This window comes from Lathamus discolor, chromosome 3, assembly GCF_037157495.1.
Source record: "Lathamus discolor isolate bLatDis1 chromosome 3, bLatDis1.hap1, whole genome shotgun sequence".
Classification (NCBI taxonomy): domain Eukaryota; kingdom Metazoa; phylum Chordata; class Aves; order Psittaciformes; family Psittacidae; genus Lathamus; species Lathamus discolor.
In genome coordinates, this window is record NC_088886.1 from 89,152,221 (window position 1) to 89,174,151 (window position 21,931).

A 21,931-nucleotide genomic window follows, 5' to 3' on the forward strand; every position below is an offset into this window, starting at 1 on the left:
GCATGTATATAACATAAAATCACTATGAAAATTTTCTAATGCAAAGATCTAATTAGCAAGGTGCATGTTCTTCCTCAATACCCATGTAAAACATGTATATTCAAAATGGCTAAAGAAAAGTAGAATTAAGACACTGTTTGCACAAGCAATTCATGCAAAGGCCTAGAGAGAGATTTGTCAATAGACGCGTAACACACACTGCCCTTCTACTGCCCCTTTACTTTGTTATTAATGTTACCTCTCTTCTTTATCCAAAGTTTTCTTCTCTGCAGAGCTGATCTTTTTTGGTGGTACAGGAGGTGTCACCTTTCTGCATATCTCTTCAATTATACGTTTATTCAATCTGCTCTGGACGGCAGCTTTCAATAAAATTCTTTCTACTGCTGTCATTCCATCACCATGAGAGTATCTTGGAATTTCTGGGTGGATTAAAACATCCACATCATCTAGCCATGGAGGATAGTAAGAGTTTTGTTTTCCTGAGAGTTTATGATGCAATTTGATCAGCAAGGACAGAATGCTTTCCTTGACCTCTAGAATGGCTGTGGTTAGCTGTGGAGTTGCTCCAGGTGCAGACCATTTCATTGATGTTTTGGGCCGAACCACCTGATTTGCCTCACTGGTGTTGCGATTGATGATCTCTTGAAATTTCTTCCTGCGTTCTGCCACCAAACTGAACACTTGAGCTGTCCCCGAGTTCTTGGGGAAAGAAAAAATTAATGTTTAATTTTCAAAAATACAAGTATAGACAATACACATTTATAAAACTATAAAAAATATTTTAAGCTAGGAGGAAAAGGACAAAACATTTGAAGTTTTCTTTCCCCTTCCAAAACACACTGGGATTTGGTACAGCAAGATACTAAGCCCACATACCATGGTTTTTATACAAATCTGTAATAGCTGCATAAAAAGCCGAGTACAAGATGAAAATGTCATTCATACCAAACCAGTCAACAACTGGCTTTGCTCTAGTCTAACTCAGAATTCTGTTTTCCAAAGAAATATTTCCTTACTTTTTCTAGAATATTCATAATTTCTAGAATTTTCATGTAATTTCAGTGTCTTTATTTAAGTCTCCTGAGCTCTGCTGCACAATGCAACTCATAATCCACAGAGGTGAACACAGGTGAGCCCACACATCCCCACAACAGGCACTATCCGTTTTGTGTAGGTTTATTAGCTGAGATCCAGAAGCTTGCTGTTCGAGACACATGAGCATGAGTGCAGTTACATTAATGACAGAGCCCTATTCTAACTATATTAACCTGCTTTCACTCCCAAATTAAGAGCACATGGGAGCAACTCACATATACTGAATCCCTAGCAGAGATGTTTTCTCAGTATTTTGAGCATGAAATTCAGAATGCTTTACATCTTACCCTTTCCTTCTCAGGACTCTGACCAGCTAAGAGATAACAAATTCTTCAGAGATCAAATATAAAAATGGGATTCTGACAATCATCTCACCTACCTTATGTTCTAATCTATTTCATCTCAGCTACCTAATTTTTGATCTATTTTTCTAACATTAACATGCAAAAGAAATATCCATTATGTTTCACTACATCTGGCATACAGTAATCGGAAGTGCTGTATACAAAAGTTGTCCTGACACAGAGGTTGTATTATCAACTGGATATAAATTTTTCAGGATCCCACTGTTTACATCTTCATTTTGTTTCAAAAAAAACAAAAATCCAAAACCACATAAACTTGCCATTAATAATTCAAAATGCACTTTCAATGTAAGGTTAAAAGTTCTCTAAATTCAAGAAGGCTAAGACTACTCTACATTATTAAATGTTAGTAATATCTTGGCAAGACAAAACAGGCCTAAACACAAAGCTCAAGCAGTAAGCTATCAATGACATTTTATATTTGATAGAAAGCTTTTATTTCAAAATATGTATTAAAAATTAAGAGCATTTCATTGTTTAAAAATCTACTACCTAAGATTACATACAATAATATGAAAAAAGCATGAGTCCTTGCAATATGAATTAAAAGGAAATTCAGGAAAATTAGATTGCACTGAATGTTAAGGTGAGCATAATTAAAGCCATGTTGCTAAGTTGACTGCTTAGGAGAACAAACTGCACACACAGGTCTACCTCTCTCTGGAGGCTCTTCCGCCTTGAGCTCTGGTAGATTGAGGACAAAAAAAAAAAAAAAGTCATTAAATACACCATTTGCAAGGAGGCACCATTTGAAATAACTTCTGTTTCTGTTATCAGCACACTCAAATATTACTGGAGAAAAAAAAATATCTTAAGCAATTCATAAAAACAGTGGAAAAATACTCCTAACAAAAAAGACCAAACAGGAAATAACTTCAACTACTCTGGAAAAAAATGACTAGTATTTGTATATACTTACCTGTGATGAAGCTAAACCATCAGAACTTGTACTTGCAGGTGGTTCTCTCTTCACCTCTGGAGCAGTTTCTGGCACTCTTACTCGGACATAGTTAATGAAGTGACGCATATTAGAAACCAAGTTACTACCCGGAAACCAACTATCATGGCAACGCTCTTGACCACCTGCAGATTCCTAAAATAATAATAAAGAAAGAAGTATACTTGCTTTTATGTGTTACAGTAATTCATGTGGGGTTTATAATTGCATTACAGAGGCCACCATCTCTCCATGAGACAGGAACAAGTATGCTGAACAGTATGTATCTCACTAAAGCTGATACACCTCTTTAAAATTATATGACTGATGCCAACCATAAGGACTACAGGTCTTCTAAGTACATAAATGTGTACGTTTGATTTTAATATAATCAAATACAGACATCAGACCTATGTAACATAAGTAAAAGGAACTACTCGGAGAAATCCAAAGTTGTACAATCTAAGATTAATAAATCCAAACTATACAAAGTCAATCTCTGAAGGTGAAAAAAAAGTTGCAGATCTGTAGTCACAAAAGCAATGCTAAACAGCAGGAAAAATTAAGAAAGTTATATACCATAAGGAAATCTGGAACCACAAAAATAATGGCTCTTTATATGCAAATTCTCATCAAAAGCACGGTTAAAACTTTGGCTAATTGACATACTTCAGAAGATACAGACTTCAGCAATAACATGCTTAGTGATAAATATTTCAGTTGAAAAATCCAGACTTTTAAGCAAGTTTCATAAATCAATAATTTTAAATATTTTCGCACCTAATTTCATGTACTAATTTACAGAGTAGTAAAGATGAAACCAATCTGTGTTACCAGGTTATATATATAGAAGCTGTTGAAAGTTTCCACCTGCTTAAGTAAAGATGTTTTATTCCCATGGTAAAATTACAATTTTAATAAACATCTATTTTTGAAGAACACAGAATCATTAGACAATACTTTTATATTTTAATGAAAAAGATAGAATTTATTCTTACCTCTTCATCTGACTCCTGTTCTGGGGAATTTTCCAGTCCCAGCTCAATCAAATACAAAACCATGCAGAGCACATGTTCTGATAAATTCTGATGATCCATTAATATCTAGGGAGGGGAAAAAAAAAAGAAGACATTCATATGTTAGAAGCTTTCACCTTTGAGAGTCTCAAAATCCCTATTACAAAAAAACAAAACCCAAAACTGCTAAAAACCTGATGGACAGCTCTAACAAACTCGATGGTAAAGAAAGTAGCTCAGTGTACTACCTACAAACAGTGCCTCAGAGCATGACCTTCCAGGTTAGCCACACTAGGAAAAGTAGAAGAATGTCTCGAGCCACATCTATCGATTTTTGCCTGGGCTTTTTTTTTTTTTTCTTTCTCTCCTTTTTCCCCCCTTTAATTAACCACTGTGCTCATAAAAGCTCTATCATGTTACACGAGTATCAGTTAAAAAGAAAAGACTGGACAGGCAGAACACAGTAACAACACTTGCTGCCTCAGTGTATTCTGGGTTGACACTGAGCACCAATTTAGCATGTAAAATAGTTTTCTTTTTGTTGCACAGTAACACTTTCTAAGCCCTATCATATGCACAAAAATATAGTTAGGAAAAAATTATTTTCAAGAGCAGTGAATTTCCTACTCAGTTTCCTGGAAACAGCAGCAGGATATTTCACATTTCGCTCTTGTTATGATTGAATGCTCCAGCACAATACTTGATTATGCTATAGGATTAAAAAAAAAACCCCAAACAAACAAAACCCCAACATAAACTTCCAAGTAAGCCAAGAATAGTGAAAGTAACAACATTAATATAGCTCTTCAATAATAGCAATGGAGCACTACTACAAAATAAGATGTGGATATGATGGATCAAAAGCAGTGCAGTATTTAAAAGACAGGAAATCATTATTCCACTCAGCCCTTTAAGATTCGACTATACCTAACTTACGAAAGTTTTCTGGATGGCACACTTCATACTCCCAGGTTGGTTTGTTTTTTTTTTTTGTTTGTTTGTTTGTTTTAGATTACTAAAAATTATTTTGAGGTTTAGAAAAAACTGACCTTTGAATATCACCACAAAAGCAAAATTTAACTTCACATCTTTCCAGTCAAACAAACTTCCACCTTCAAACTGTTGCTAGTTCAAGCTGCAATTTAATTTAACATCAAACTGCCAGAGAAAGCCACACAGATAGCACTCCTGTTAGGTACAAGCAAAGAGCTGCCCCCAGCCTCCCCTCCTTTTTTCACGTGACTAGTCACCAGAAGGCCTCATGATGTCCTAGTCCTTTATGCAATGCCTAGACAACTGGAAACACCAGAAGGGTTAACGTTAATTTAGTTCACAACCACCTTCACATAATCCTTCTTAATTATAAATATTAAATAACCTTATCTTTAAATTAATAAAAGCCCGTATCTTTCTTCTAACACAGCTTTCAATGCATTGAGAGGAAGAAGCGGTGCTGCTGAAATTAAAAACCCAAACAGCTTTTCTCTTGATGAAAGCTTGTGATTTAAGGGGAAGAAAATGGCAAGAGCCTGCAAGTTGCCAAAAAAGAGGATGAGAAAACACATTGAAAATTTCATTATAGAGAGGCTACTACAGAAATGAGTATTACTCATAAGAGGATGGCATGTAAGGAGAAGGAAGAATTAGTAGTAAAATAGTAACAGTTTTATACTTTTTTTTAAGGGAGTTTTTTGAAATTACACTTGTTACAGTCAAACCTACAGTTTACAGAAGTCATTAATGTGAAAACAATAGGAAGCTCTTGAGAAAAACTCCTTTTCTGACATAAAGGTGAAATCTATTGAATGAATTCAGATAAAATCTTAAAGTCTTCATTCATTCAAACGGTATACTGACAACTTACAAGGTACTTAGAGAAAGAAATCAGCTGTAACAACTCATGGGAATAAGCACAGCTTTCTATAAATAGCACACTTTTACTGTATTTTACAAAAAAAAATTTCTATTCAACTGAAGTTTAACAGTGAAATGAAACGAGCTTTATGGGAGCTGGGAGCACTTAAGAGAGCACAAAAGGAACGTCTGCCCAGGGAAAGCACTACTCAACCAAACCACTTCTTGTAGGCCCTCATCTGCATCTGCAGCACAGTGCTGCGAAAACACTTTCCAAATACAAAGACAAAATCAAAGTTTTCTGATGAATGTACTCTTCAAGAAGGATGTCCTTCTCTTAAAAAGGGCAACCAACTGCCAAAGACAAAATATACACAATTTAAAGGCATCAATTAGTCCTGAAAAACAAGGGCTATAACATCAAAAGCCAGAACTGTGCCTGGGAAGTGGTGTTAGAACCAACTGCAGTTATGAGGCATATCTGTCACCGAGGATCTAAAGCCATCAAGACTGCATATATTTGAAGAGGCTGCTGATGCCCTAAAACACTGCACTGGGAGCCAGAGTAACACTACTCACACCGTTATACTCCCTGGAACTATCAAGGAGCGACTATCCTAATAGTAGCTCTGATAGTCAAGATAGCTTTCCACCGAGTAGAACTGCTAATCCACTGCGGTAAATGATTTAGTGTGTGTATATATGAAATAATCATTCATGAAATCATGAAAATGGTCGAAAAACATCATCATACTAGACTTGGAAAATAAGCCAACCATCCAGCAAACCATTATATCAATTTAAACTCGACTACTCCAAATGATCTATTTAAATACCATGCTTCTAAGAACTCCTGTTCTGAAAAAACCCAGAAATAAGATACTGAACTTAATGAGAATTATGACTGTACCTTATAAAGAAGTGTGAACAGTACAATGTGCAGAGTTTTACAGTGCAAAAGCTTAATGAGACCTTTGTAACTTGGGTGCAGTGGTGTTCTCTTCTTGTAAGGAGGCCATGGGTTCCCAGGGAATTTACCACTTTGCTTTAAACTGTTGAAAGAAATGAGACTTATGTAAAACACTACAATAATGTAGACAACTGCCACCATTACAGATAAGTACCCTGCATTCTTTTTTTTTAGACTGTCTTCAGAACTGATGAACATTTCTAAGGCATTTATTCAAGCAGCATTCCAAAAACCAGGAATATGTACACAAACTGAATCCATTCTTATTTTTCTGTGGATTACCACTGATTTAAATGACCTTTATTTAGAAAGTTCAATGAATTTTCAATTACTGCTATTAAATTCAGCTACGAATTTAAGAATTCCATTTTCATTCTAAGAGGCACATCAAAGAGGCAGAAAACTTTTCACTTCACCCAAATCCACATTAGTCAGACACTGAACACAGAAATCTCACATCTGTAGGAATGGATTACAGGCAATACCAGGAAACTCTGAACACAGAGATCACAGAATCACAGAATGGTTTGGAAGGGACCTAAAAGCTCATCTAGTTCCAGTCCCTTTGCCATGGGCAGGGACACATTCCACTAAGACCAGGTTGCTCCAAGCCCATCCAACCTGGCCCTGAACACCAGGGATGGGGCAGCCACAGCTTCTCTGGGCAACCTGTTCCAGTTCCTCATCAACCTCACAGAGAAGAATTTCTTCCTTACATCTAATCTAAATTTACTCTCTGCTAGTTTCAAAGCCTTTTCCCCTTGTCCTGTAACTACATGCCCTTATAAAAAGTCCCTCTCCAGCTTTAACATCAGCTATAGCTGACAGTACCAGCGCTACCATATCTGTGAACTTAAATATTAAGTGTTAAGTTCAACATGGACCCAAATTTCTAATAAGGAGCTGGAATCCAGTTCAGTAAATAATGCAGTTATTCAATAGAACATTACTCCATTCAAAATTACTCACAGTGTACATTTATGATGACCCTTTGACTTAATGAAATGAGCACAGGGGCAGAGGATTATTTCACTAAGTTTATTATGAGGGCTTTTTAACCTTGTTTTTTAGTCCCGAGCTGTGCAAAACAAGAGACAACCAAATTAAATTACCTGAAATCAAAATCTATAAGGATAAGAAGCTGTAAGGGATGGAATGTTAAGGAACAGAATTAAGACCAAATAATCTTGCTTCTGAGAACTTAAGAGAGTTCCACAAATGTTTTATTCCTATATTTAGATCAGTATTTAATTCACCCATGGTTTCTGCAGTGGGGAAATACACAGAAAAACCCCACACTGTCTTCAGTATTATTTCAAAACACAGAACACTGTAATACTGTGCTTCATGTACCTAAATGTAAAATAAATAAAAATAGATAAGGCTGCTTTCTTTAAGTAACTTGTAACTGATTTTTAAATATTAACTTTTGGTTAGGTATTTCATCTGTGATGACATTCACTACTTAGTCTGTGGCACTTCCTATGTATTTCTAAATATTTATGGAAGAGTAACAGACTAAGCTAACGGAAACCCTGATACTGCTTCTACATTTATAAACTATTTACTCGAGGGCAAATCTGACGCCTGAAAACATTGGCACATGATTAGCACTACCAGACAGTGAAAACAAAAATATTATTGTGCAATGAGCAACAATAGGATGTTACGTTTCTAAAAACGATCCAACTTACAATGCTGTGTATCTGTCCATTGCAGACTGCACATCTCTACGGTAAACCGTTCGAAGTATTACCATGACTGGGTCAAATTCTTTATCCCAAACTTCAGCTGTTGTTTGAAAGAAGTTACATGTCAAAATTCTCTTTAAAGACCTTATAACTTATTCTAGATTCTCTTCCTCACTAGCTTTGTTTCAGAAATTGCTATATAATACAAAGTACAGTAATATTAATAATTCTTATTAATAATACCTAATGAACTAAAAATTACTAGTATTGATGGTCAGAACAGTATCTTTGGTGAAACTTTTATTAGTTCCAAAACAAAAACAAACAAGCAAACAAAATTCTGTCTATTCAATCTATTAAGGCAATAGATCTTTTCTGTTAGAATAGAATCATAGAATAGTTAGGGTTGGAAAGGACCTCAAGATCATCTAGTTCCAACCCCCCTGCCATGGACAGGGACACCTCTCACTAAACCATCCCACACAAGGCTTCATCCAACCTGGCCTTGAACACCGCCAGGGATGGAGCACTCACAACCTCCCTGGGCAACCCATTCCAGTGTCTCACCACCCTAACAGGAACGAATTTCCTCCTTCTATCCAATTTAAACTTCCCCTGTTTAAGTTTTAACCTGTTACCCCTTGTCCTGTCACTACAAGCTTTATTTTACTTTATCTTTTTCCTTTCTGTTATGTAAAAATTTACAACGTGGGATAAAACATACAAAGAAAAGTAGGATATTTCTGGCAAACTAACAGTTACAATAGATGCTGAGGAAATTAAAAAAAAAATTAAATTAAATTTAAAAATTAAGCGCATTTATCCAATTTTAAGTATACGAAGGCTGTACCAAAAAACACCTTTCAGTACACATCTTGTTTTGCTCTTTTTAATTTCCAAGTACAAGTAAGAAAAGGCTTACAGCATTTTTCATTTGATACTTGATAAGCATAAGCCCTCTTGAAAACAGGAAGGGTGCATAGCAGTTAGCATGGAGATGATATTTAAATGCAGTGAACCAAATAACTACAACATAATTTTTTGTTCAGACTTGAAAATGGCCAACCTTCTTCTCCAAAACCAGTTATGACCAATCATTTACCAACATGCCTTTGTTTTAAAACTAAAACCTATGCATTATTTTGGCATTAAAATCTTCATTATCTCTGTTTAATTTGGTAGCTCTAAAGTAACATGCATAGTGGCTTGTCAGAGCAATCACAAACAGAAAAGTCGAAACAAACTACAAAGATATCCCATTCAACTGATTTTTTTTTAATTTACAAGTTATTTAATAAAATAAAACTAAGTTTCCAACCTAAAGCCAAATGAAGATGTTCATTCTATTAATTGCTTTGAAGTCCTTAGCTCTGGTAGCACAGCAATCGAAGGCAAGATTCAATGACCCCATAAAAGGAAGCAGAAACCCAGTAGATGGAGAATTTTAGCTCCACTAGCAGGCATAACACAAAACAAGTGCTTACAACATTCTTTAAAGTTTTCACAGGCAAAACTAAGCAGCTTTAGCAGCTTTTGAGATTAAATTCCCCCAGGTGGGAAGACAAGCCGTCTATCCTCCTATTAACCCCTGCTACTGTTAACAGTTCTACAGATACACCCATATGGTGCTGAGAGAGAGCACTTAGCATAGTTTCCACTACGTATGAAATAAGATCAAGCTCAGCTTGCATAAAATACAATTTTTTTTCTGGACATAGTTTACTGCTGCAGTCTGAAACACAGACCAAGCTTGTTTGGGCTGCTAATGCACAACTAGGAAAAAGGACTAAGTGACCATATAGGGACTATTAGAAATGCACACACTTATCACCTTCAGCATACAAATCCACAGATAACAGGAAAAACTATGCCCTGCTTTTTAAACTGATGGTTAATTGAAGGAGAATCTGGGACTTCAGTGATCATTAAGTAGATTTTTCCCCTAAATTTAAGAAAGCCAAGGATTAGGGGAAATAGATTTCAATGTGACTTGCTTGAAGAGTGACAGGCCACAAACTACAATTCTTAAAAGCAACTGGAGTATCATCATTCTTTTTGAGAACCTATATAGTCTTACAAAGACTGTAAAACTTAAAAGGATGTAATACGCAAGGAAACCACACTGGCTTTATTTCTGCAGAAGCTCTTTCAGTTTTGTATTACTGTAAGAAAAAGAGATTTTACATAGTGTTACAAATTACTTCAGTATTCACTGCTATAGATGAGATACTTAAAAAAACACTTTAAGATGAACAATCTACTCCAGAGGTAAAATAAAAGAACCCAAATACAAAAATAAAGGGAAAACCCCAAAACTCAAAAATAACAACCAAAACCAACAACCAAAACCAACTATAATGCTCCCTAAAGTTTTATAGTTAAAAATCAATCTTATTTATTTTCCTTCACAAAAAAGACCAGCATGTCACAAGCCAAAAAAAAAACCAACCCAGACACCACATAAGGAAACACAGTTTACATTACATGAAAATAAACTTCTTTTAAATACATAGGTGTTAAGCTGCCTAATTACACATCAAGGAACCAGAATAAATTAATTCCCAAAACTGAAGTTTCACAAAATTACCTCACTGGCTGTTCATTTGTATACAAACTGAGAGCTTGGCTGACTCCTCAATTACCCAGTACAAAAACTAGCAAACAAGTTAATTTGAGAACTAATACTGTACTAACAACAACAAAATCCACAAAAGAACACAGCCTACAAACCAAATGCTTTCAAGATTGTCAGACCAAACCCTGCTAGTTCTCAAGGGAGGTACGCAGGGGAGGAAGGAGTTAATCCCTCTTCAGCTTTGCCATGAGCTGAAGCACAACCAGAGCACATGGAGCAGTTCAAATTCCTACAGGCTTATCTGCTCAGTGACAGGAAACAGTAATGGAACACTGAGTTGCTAAGTTTTTCCTCTCCTTTGATATACCAGCATTGTGTTGAGTCCAATTTAGATGATGAGTTGGCTGGGGGAAGAAACTTGTCATTTTTGCGCTGCATGCACTGTAGAATTACAGAACAATATTCTGTAACCAGTCCAGCCTGAACTTTTTTCTAGACCCTCACTATTGACTAGGAAAAATGTTACAGTATACCAAGATAGTTAAGCAATACAAAAGAATCAATTATATATCATGGTACCTTTATTAATGAAAATGCAGAGAAGTTCAAAGACAGTATCTTTGCAACTGACACCTCACTAGTGCTAACAGCTGTAGACTCTGAAAAATGTAAATCAGACTTTTTTAAATCCCATGAGTAATGACATATGCAGACCAGTGAGATATAAATAACAATTTTTCAGTTCTCCTTTTTTCCCTTGTTTTCTAAGGATACTTGATTAATATGAGATGCTCATTTTCACTTTACATCAAAATAAAATTATTAAAACCTACTAACAGTCTTTAGCAGTGCTTTTCAACAGAAAAAAAAGACAATCATGAAAAAGTCAAACAAGTTTTGTGGGGTTTTGGTGGTGGTAGGTTTGGGGTTGTTGTGAAGAGGGTGAGGCAGGGTTTTTATTCATCAGTTGGGCTTTTCCACTTGTTTGTCTGTTTTCCTAAAAAAGAAACCTCTGGATAAGCATCTTACCAACGAGTATTTTACAAGAGGACACTGATTACTGTACCTTTAGGTGTATACATTCCTTGTTGCATAGAACCTCCAGGTTCAAAAACAGGAGCTTTAAAATCAGCAACTGCTGACAAGACAGATTCAAAGCTTAAGCTTCCTGGAATAATACCACTTTTAGGATTGGGGTTTTCTGGAATGTAATGTTTGTGTTAAGGAAAGCAAAGTTAACTTAGTTGCAGTACACAGCATCTTATGCCCCTCTTGACAATTTCAGTCACTCATTTCAGAGGCTACATTTCAGCAGTGCTCTGTGTTTACCACAAGAGGTCTGTATGCTCCAGCTGCTATGGAACAATAACTATTCGTGAAGTGAATCAAAGCCTCTTAAACTTTTTAAAGCAAGCCAATTGCTACATGCTTGGCTGAAGAGAAGTATTAAATGAGAAATAAGAACTGCTATCTGTAGTATATATAAATTTTTTATACTTGCCTTTATTTACTAACACTTTGGCTCTCTTCATAGAATCATAGAATCAGAGAATCATAGAATCATAGAATCATAGAATAGTTAGGGTTGGAAAGGACCTCAAGATCATCTAGTTCCAACCCCCCTGCCATGGACAGGGACACCTCTCACTAAACCATCCCACACAAGGCTTCATCCAACCTGGCCTTGAACACCGCCAGGGATGGAGCACTCAACCTCCCTGGGCAACCGATTCCAGTGTCTCACCACCCTAACAGGAAAGAATTTCCTCCTTATATCCAATTTAAACTTCCCCTGTTTAAGTTTTAACCCATTACCCCTTGTCCTGTCACTACAGTCCCTGACAAAGAGTCCCTCCCCAGCATCCCTACAGGCCCCCTTCAGGTACTGGAAGGCTGCTATTAGGTCTCCACGCAGCCTTCTCTTCTCCAGGCTGAAAAGCCCCAACTTGCTCAGCCTGTCTTCATACGGGAGGTGCTCCAGTCCCCTGAGCACCCTCGTGGCCCTCCTCTGGACTTGTTCCAGCAGTTCCATGTCCTTTTTACGTTGAGGACACCAGAACTGCACACAATACTCCAGGTGAGGTCTCACGAGAGCAGAGTAGAGGGGCAGGATCACCTCCTTCGACCTGTTGGTCACGCTCCTTTTGATGCAGCCCAGGATACGGTTGGCTTTCTGGGCTGCGAGCGCACACTGCCGGCTCATGTTCATTTTCTCATCGACCAGCACCCCCAAGTCCTTCTCTGCAGGGCCGCTCTGAATCTCTTCTTTGCCCAGTCTGTAGCTGTGCCTGAGATTGCTCCGACCCAGGTGTAGGACCTTGCACTTGTCATGGTTGAACTTCATTAGGTTGGCATCAGCCCACCTCACAAGCGTGTCAAGGTCCCTCTGGATGGCATCCCTTCCCTCCAGCGTATCAACCGGACCACACAGCTTGGTGTCATCAGAAAACTTGCTGAGGGCACATAGCAAGAATATTTTACATTTAAAGCCTAGTGCAGTAAATAGTTTGGGATCCATAAACACAGTAAGTAATTCTCCATTTTGGATTGGCTATTTCTCATTTTCGGTAGCAACACTCAAGTGACCTACTGGCATTACCCCAAATCACAAGCAGCAATTACAAATAAGGAAACGTGATTGCTTGTATAAATTATTCACTTATTTTACATATTTAAGTGAATCACTTTAAGTGATCTGCTTATTTTAAATACTTAAGTGATCGAGTCACTAAGTGGTATCGCAATAATAATTCTTATAAAATATTTTTAACTATCTTCTTTCCCAACTTTATAAATTCCTAGTATTTTGTGCTGCCTATCCCTGGACTGCAAGCTCTTTCAGGCAATCACCACAAGCCATTTAATTTGCCTACAAAGCCTAATACACAGATAGCAGTTAAGACCTGAGCATTTGTATTCAACTGGGAACATGAACCATACTTTACTGTGCAGAAAGACTTCCTAGATTTTGCTATTCTTCAAGTAAGACGCTTCCCCCATGACATACACATTTCCCTCTCATTTCAAAGCAGCATTCAGAATTGCTATTATCTGCATTTTTAGCTATTGATAGCAAACACCAATATAGCATAGAGTGGCTGCTTTTTATACTGGCATAAAATTAGCAATAAACAAAGGCTCAAATCCAGATAAAGGTGATGCTTGGCTAAACTTTCAAAAATACTATTGGAAAACAGACTTTTCACCTCACATCTAAAAGACTTTTGTACTGTTTAAAAAATAATAAAAAGAGCAGTTCAGAATTTTGGATCAATATTAAAACTATTACAATCTACTGCATATTTTGCAAGAAAAAACAAAGTTGGAGCAAATACCTTTGCTGATACGTACATGCAAACACACCTTCACATGATTTTTTATAATTACATAAGCTGAAAACATGTTGTTTAAGCTCCAAAATCCTACTACTATCCAGGTACCTGTCATTCTCATATGTGCACATTAATTAATATATTCCAAGGATATAAGATCCAATAATGAACTGTGTGTCCTGTCATTCATACAGAGTTGGGCAACCATCTCTGCTCTGAGGATCTCATCATCTGTCATTCCTAGAAGAGTAAAATTTTAAAAGCCATTAAAATAGCATGATTTCAAAACACACATTCAGCATACATTTATCATTAAATGCAAGTTAAAATTGATACAAACATTACACAAATTCTCAGTCAAAAAAGACAGGCACAAAGTAAAGCTGCTGTCTTTCTGAAAAGGATACAGAATCTTCATGTGATCACATATATAAATCACCCACTTGTAGTAAAGTTTTTTTCCCTGAATTTCTATGTCTCATCATAGAATGGTTTGGGTTAGAAGGGACTTTAAAGCTCATTCAGTTCCAACCCCCTTGCCATGGGCAGGAACACCTTCCACTAGACCAGGTTGCTCCAAGCCCCATCCAGCCTGGCCCTGCACACTGCCAGGGATGAGGCAGCCATAGCCTCTTTGGGCAACCTGTTCCAGTGCCTCACCACCCTCACAGTAATTCAGTAACTGGCAAAAATGAAACCAAGTATCAAATGCTTTAAATTACTATGTGATTAATCAGCTTCATGGTAGCTACTAAATGTTGAATATAAATGAACAGGCATGTTATTTACATACAAGTACTCCTAAAGCAGCAATTCTTACCTAAATGTAAACGAAGACTTAACAGAAGGACCAAAAACGTTAAGGCTCCTTCCAACATTGACCTTTCATGCTCTGAATCAAGAACTGTATTTTGATGCTGCGATGCCATCGTTAAGAGATCTACCACCTTAAATCTACATAGGAAAGAGTGAAGTCATCATTCTCCAGCATTAAAACACCAATATGAAATGTAACAATCAACTCAGGATTACATGTATTCAGCAACCCATTAGTACAAAATGCAATGCATAATGCAATGCGTAATACAAGCATACAAGAAAACGCTCTTTTTCTAAATTTGGATTTTTTGTTTAACTATGGAATGTGCCATTGTGATATTTATTCCACATGAAAACACCTTACACTTATGAATATATAAAAGCTAAAGCAAATAAATCTGTTCTCAAACCCTAGTTTTATCCAGAATGAAAAGCTAATCCCATACCATATAAAAACAACGATATCCCTTGAGATATCTCTTTCAGCAGAGCCCTTAAATGTTAGTTTTGGCTAGGCATAGTTGTACCACTGAAGATGTGTATCAGCTATGCAACTTTTCTCTCACATGGCATAAATTAGCCAACAGCTCGCACAAAGCACTGAACAAGAACATTCATCTTTTAACCCTACCTTTCAAAAACAGATGAAATAAAATAATCTGGGTCCAGCCTAGAGGCACAGACCTGCGGAAAGAGAATAAATCCACTTGATTCAGTAGTTCGTTTATAAACAAGCATTGGCTTGGCTTCTCAGAACACGTAACTTACTTGCAGCAGATAAATGTCAGGATCAATCATCGAATTGCAGAAATGAGACTGCACGTAAGTCATGGCCTGCCCTTTAATTTGTAGACCATTTCTAACCCACATATTGCTGTGAATTTCAGAAAGACTTGCCTGGTGAAGGAAAATAAAATAAGTTACAAGTATTTCAGGGATATTCAGCTATTCAGGTCAACATTAGCAAATCATCAGTACCTTATTACACATATAGATACATACACACTACATCTTCATACATACACCTTTTTTATAACAGCATACTTCTGGAGCGTGAGGGGTGAAGAGGAATCACTGCAAGTTTATGAAACACATACTATACTTTCATATAAAAGCATATTTCAGACAACGAAAGTTATCAAAGCCAATGAAGTGATTTATGCATTTATTAAAATGCTGAAAAGCACTCCAAAAATGAAGGCAAAAAAGTTAGATATAAAAGCAGTGATTCCAAATACTGCTCATTACCACTGACATACAAATAAACACAAATTGTAAATTTTAAAAAAGTGGTAGGGTGCATCCATTCCTGAACTCATTTTCAGTTTAAGAAAGGAAATTTTCAGCTTCAGGTTTCTTCTCCACTTGCACTCCTTTGGTAGCTATTTATTCCATAAACATGTAATTCCATGCTTTCAAAGGGTCGGTTCTCCTTAAACTTTTGGAAGTGCTATAGTGAGAATTATTATCATGCTTGTCAAGAGTATGGTAATTAACACCACATATTTAATTTTGGAAATAGGGAAAAAAAATATCCTAACCACTCAGTATATTCTAGCTGTTATTGTCACATATTGCTTATTTTGATATTCCCCAATTAAGACATACTCGCCCTTGTTAAATACTTACAAGCATGTTTAAGTGACTGGGATTAAAAGAATCAGACAGCAATTATATTTTGTTGGATATCTCTACATCTGCAAAGTCAGAAGTCTGCCCGTACCTGAATCTGAAGTGGGTGAATCATTAATTTCATCAGCATCTCCTGATCTGGCAAGATTGTATCCAGATCTAGTTCTTGGCATTTGACGGCCTAGAAACAAAAGCAAGCATACACTGTATTGAACAATCATATCCAACGGGGAATTTCCACCATCTGCGTGACTAAAACATGTGCTTACCTTACTTAAAAACATGGCAAAGTAACGGTGCAATGGCAAATGAAAAGTAACTTGGTTAGGAGCTGGCTGAAAGCAAAATAAAGATATTTTAATATCATATATTAAAAAGAAAAAAACCACACACCTACAAGTGTCTTTTTCACAACCACCAAGAACAGTATCTTGCATGTCTACATTTCATGGTCTTAGTTTCCACTAACTTAGTATTAGTTCATTCCCTGCACTTCCTAACGATTCATAAATTTCCTTTGTCAGACAACTGTCATTAATCACTTAACTAAATCCCCAGTAGGTAACAACACTACTCTAATTGAGTATCACCTGTTAAAGTGGCAAAACTGCCTCCCACTACCGTATCAGAGGAGGATTTCTGTTTTGCCATTGCTTCAGCTCATTCCCTGGAACAGTAGTACATGAATGACAATGCTTTTAAAACTCACTATTTAAGTTAGCATCAGCAAATCTAAATCACCAAGAATCTACAAGAAACAATCCTAGGACATAACATTGCAAATATTACCTACAAACTCTAATTTCAGCATGGCAATCCTTTTTTATTCAGTACCTAGAACTATGATTTAATTTAAAGGGGTGATGGGAAAGGAGGGAGTGTATCACCTCTGAAGTTTAATCAGATTTTCACAGTACTTCACTTAAATTCAGTAGGGATATTTACCTCATCTACAAAGTTGATAGCATCAAACCAGTCCTGAAGCGCTTCAAGGCAATATCTGACAACATTTCGTGTGTATTCCTGTGTTTCCTGCAGTAAGAGAAACCAGTGTACCACATGAGCCAAAACTGTTTTAAGTAAGCATTACTGTTTTTCTACTAAAAATGATTGTACCATATAACTCTCTAACAGTGCCCTAAAAACTGTAATATATTTCAGATTAAATCATGAAATCTTATTTCAAGACTAGAACTATACATTGTCCTCCAGGAGCAAAGCAATGATATGGAGAAGGGAAGGCTGTGTGGGAGCTAAAACAATTTGCTCTGTGAGCTGAACTTACAAAGCCTGACTTTTTAATGGACTTTTCCTTTAATCTTCCCCCTAAACATAAGACTCCAGACCTGCCTCACAGTCTTAGGATATGTATGACACATTTCTCAAGCAAAAGCCAGCAGTGCTTTAGCCAGCCAGACACTGTGCAAGTGCTGACTGGCTCAGACACCTTTCTCATCAGGAAATACAACAGCCACACTCCCATCCTGCTGCTCCACCCTCTGTGGTGGCCAGGATCCGCTCTCCTGTGGGATGCAAACTGGAATCTTTTCCCACCCGTCAGGTTTCACTAAACAAGTACATTAAAGTATGAAATTTCTAAAACACTTTCAAATTTACTGAGAAAGAACAAAAGAGTCAAACATGGTGGTGAAAACACAACCGACAAGCAGACAGATGGAGCAACGAATCATACAGGTTTTGAAAGGCAGACCCTTCCTAATCCTAAAATAAAAGAAGCAATGCTTCAAAAAGCTAAAGTTGTCATTCAGTTTTCAAAAGATAATTTAAAATTTTAAATTGATATATTCATAATGTGTCAGCACAACTTAAATCACGGGAAGGCTTTTGCAACTGCCTGATTTAAACTGTATCTTAAAAAGTTAATTTCAAAGATAAGTATCAATTTCATAACAAATAACCAATAAGAAGTTTTTTCACCTGTTAAGTATTCCTGCAAGCTAATGGATTTTTACTATAACTGACTATAATTTACAGTCTAGCAAATAGTAGCAACTTTTGTTTTAGCTAGGAGACTGTGAGATGTGAGAATCTATGAGGCTTTCATCTCAGGTTGTTAGTAAAACATCACAGACCCATAAAAACTGCATCTCCCATCATAATGGAGCACCTATTGCACAGACATAATCAACATCATAATCACTTTAGGATGACATATATATCCCCTTTCCCACTAAACAAAGACAGAATGACTCAGAGACACTTATCACATTATTTCATATATACAGTCATATACAATGACTGTACACATCCTGAACTTGTAGTCCCAGTTCTGGTGACAATGTAACGGGTACAAGCACAAATTCTATAGTTATGATACACAGAGTTCCAGTTGATCACAGTATATTTGGTAGAAAAAGACAGCAAAACTCAAGTACTTCCAAACACAAAACAGACAGACCTTTCAGGTTCAACAACTCTAGAGTAAGCCACGAATAAAACTAATGACAGAGAAATGTTGGTCTTACCCTAACTTTGCAGTGTGACAGAAGACCCCACATTGGCTGCGCACAGGCTTCCAGCTCAGCAGCAAAGGCAGCATAGTATGTCTGTGATTCGAACTCCACATGCTCATTTAATTCGCGTTTATTTAAATTCATACCTTCACAGATTTAAGCAGAGTTATACAACCAAAATATTTAACTAGAGCTAAGTGGAATGCATTATCTTCAGTATTATGCATTCACACACACCATAAGACAAAAAAAAAAAAACAACCAAAAAAACCCCAACCCATAAAGTGTAACAATCTATCCTATCTAGCAGTAGAATAATGGATAAAGTATGATAACAAGCATCAAAGTTTGAACAGAAACAGAGAAGAAAAGAGAAACAGCTCTCGGCTGGCTAGTCACTGCAGCCCTTGCTGTTCAGGTGACATTAACATGCACGGATTAATTTACCAAATATTTAAATTTAGAACTTCACCAGTAAAACACTTCGAGCACAAGTTACGATTTGCCCTTTAAATACAACCTGAGAATTCTGACACCATGCATCTCAGTCAAGTGTGATGCAATTGCTCTTTAACAATGTCCACACAAGACAAAAATCCATTAGATCATTTTCAAATCTACCTGCTTTCTAGAATATACTGTTCCCTTGCAGGAATACAGACTTATAAGAATACTAATGACTTACATATTTACATACAGGTCATTGTAAGGATTTTGCTACTGCATACATTAAGCTGTCTTAAGATCCTTGTATTAGTACTGATATCAAAGTCACGTACCTTGAAAGAATGATACAAAATTCATCCATGTTACCAGAAGACCGTGATCTTCCAAAAATTTCTTTGCCACACTTTGGTGTGAAAGTATGTTTATAAAATCACTAACCAGGGGCCAGTAAGTATTATTCTTCAGTAGTGCTTCCCCACAATTTACCACAACATGTAAACTATTTTCTTCATCTAGATTCAAAAAAAAAAAGAAAAAAAAAAACCCAACAAAAAAAAAGTATTTATTTTCCTTCTTGTTGCAGTTTTTAAATAAAGCTATTACACCACATAATGCAAAAACTAACAATTAGGATTTACTGTAACACTGTGATCAGACACACAGAGAGAAAGCTGCAGAAAAGAGGAGTGGTTGTTCTGTGGTACCTGAGGCTCTTTTTCTCATCACGGATTCATCAACATAGACCTACTCAGTAGGAGACACACACACTTTGAACAACATTGCAACCTTGGAAAAGCACTGCATTAGTAAAACCATCACAGCCATGCCTTCTTTGAATACTCTCAAGAAGTATAAAAAGACCAAGCAATACAATTCCTATTACGAACATCTGAAACGCATTTTGAATTTGACATGCTTCCAGCAAGCGAGATACCTGACAGCACCAAGATAAGAATCTAGTAGCAAAACCTATACTGGCATGTTGAGTCTGAGAAGGAGAGCAAAGAAAAGCATTTCCACTCTGAATGTGGAACACAAAGAGGGTTTATGCAGCCTTCCAGAGACTAGGGCAGGGCAAGGTTCCCAAAAGAGGAAAAGTCATGGGTGGTGCAGGGAGTAGATATCTTTCCTCCCCCCATAGTACAGAAGTACATTCTCCATGGCTGTCAAACAAATCTCTTTACTTGATTTTCATAAGAGGGATACCTGCAAAGACCAGAAGGGTAACAGGACTGGTCCCAAATTCACAGTCCAAGAGAAAATATCTTACAGCACCTGTCAATTGCTATTCTATTTCAAGTGAACAGAAGCAAGAATCTTGCATCTGATGATCAGCCTTGGGGATGGCTTTTGCGCAGCTGAAATACACTGAAGGACTCCCTTGTAGTTACTCTTTACACAGTGAAAGGGTCATAAGTACAGCACAGACACAGCTAAAGGGCTGTTATTAAGAGACTCCAGTCTCCAGCTGATGAGCACATCTGTATCTGAAGTGGCTCCCTTTGGTATACATGAAAGCTTTTTTTCCTGTCCTTTGTTGTGACTACTGAAGAAAATACTTCTTTTTCCCCTCTTTCTCTGAGTTTATTTTGTTGGTTTACTGGTAGCAGGGGAAAAGAAAAACCAACCCAAAACAAAACAACAACCAACAAAACAAAAACCACAAAACCAAATTCCTCTCTTACCTATTATGCCAACAGTTTTCTAACTTGAAGTCATACGGTATTTTGATCTTGAGAAGTTTTACTTCCCATGAACACAACACAGTATGAAAAATGAATGAGATTTCATCCTGAAAAACACACTGCCTGAGTTGCACACAACAGTGAATAGATACCTTCTTGTTACCGTAAGTTAATACAGAGCTCCAGGTCTTAAGACTGACTCCTATCTATTACACTGAAGCACTGGAAGGAATGGAAGCTAAAAGTGCTCTGCAGAGCTTCCCAAACTTCTCTGCCCCAGTTGATCAAATACTCTTTCATCTCTCTTGTTATGTGGTACATCTGTGAAGAAAGGAAACTAGGTCTTGTTGCTGAACTGCCTGGTTCCCTTGTGCTCATACAGACTGTCCAAGAACAGGGTAACATCTCGGCTGTCTTTGCTTGAACCCACTGAAGGACTCTTCCAAGAGCCAACAGTTACATGTTGCTGATTCTCTGCCTGAGTATAGGTAAGACAAATCCAGCAATACTTCGAACTGGCGGTGGCATTACCTCTTATCCAGAGTACTCTACAAGCCAGGGTTAATGTAAGGTCAAAGAGGTGGTTTTTTTTTAAAAGATGAACCATTACCAAAACAACTTTTTCCTTGGGACAGAAATTCTTCTCACATAAAAAGTTCAGGAGGAGTAAAATGATGGAAGAGTGGAAAAAAATCTCTGAGACCATAAGGACATACATCTTCCTAGGGAGCCTGTTTTAGCATCTGCACCCATATTTCTCCTCCTCATCCTTTCACACCAAGTGTGAGAGCAGTAATCTGAACTAGTAACACTTTCAAAGTTGGTATCAACACAGCTCCCAAGTCAACTCTGTTTCATGAAAAGAGTTTTGTCTCTTAGCATCCATAAACACCCTTCATGAACTGTATACTTTTAACACGTGTCGGCTATCCAAAAGACAATTAGGATCTGTAACACAAACTAAATCGGCTGTAACAGATACAATTCCAGCTCCATGTTCTCCATGTTCCTCTCCAACGTATTTTCTACAGCTAACCAC

General features: G+C 37.0%; 1 protein-coding gene across 6 annotated transcripts in view; it reads right to left on the minus strand.

Moving 5' to 3' along the window:
* Positions 1 to 21,931, minus strand: part of UBR3 (ubiquitin protein ligase E3 component n-recognin 3) — a 110,743-nt gene that overhangs the window by 55,654 nt on the left and 33,158 nt on the right. For 4 of the 6 annotated variants that reach the window (XM_065670420.1, XM_065670423.1, XM_065670419.1 and 1 more), the window contains 16 exons: positions 19,540 to 19,719; positions 18,773 to 18,906; positions 17,232 to 17,318; positions 16,556 to 16,621; positions 16,378 to 16,467; positions 15,423 to 15,551; positions 15,286 to 15,338; positions 14,656 to 14,789; positions 13,988 to 14,075; positions 11,570 to 11,709; positions 7,932 to 8,028; positions 6,178 to 6,319; positions 3,396 to 3,500; positions 2,380 to 2,553; positions 2,115 to 2,144; positions 239 to 699 (listed from right to left, as the gene is read on the minus strand). In XM_065670420.1, coding sequence (XP_065526492.1) covers positions 239 to 699; positions 2,115 to 2,144; positions 2,380 to 2,553; positions 3,396 to 3,500; positions 6,178 to 6,319; positions 7,932 to 8,028; positions 11,570 to 11,709; positions 13,988 to 14,075; positions 14,656 to 14,789; positions 15,286 to 15,338; positions 15,423 to 15,551; positions 16,378 to 16,467; positions 16,556 to 16,621; positions 17,232 to 17,318; positions 18,773 to 18,906; positions 19,540 to 19,719 — 2,110 coding nt within the window. The remainder of the gene's footprint in view (positions 1 to 238; positions 700 to 2,114; positions 2,145 to 2,379; positions 2,554 to 3,395; positions 3,501 to 6,177; positions 6,320 to 7,931; positions 8,029 to 11,569; positions 11,710 to 13,987; positions 14,076 to 14,655; positions 14,790 to 15,285; positions 15,339 to 15,422; positions 15,552 to 16,377; positions 16,468 to 16,555; positions 16,622 to 17,231; positions 17,319 to 18,772; positions 18,907 to 19,539; positions 19,720 to 21,931) is intronic. The other 2 variants (XM_065670422.1, XM_065670421.1) reach the window with 1 other exon arrangement.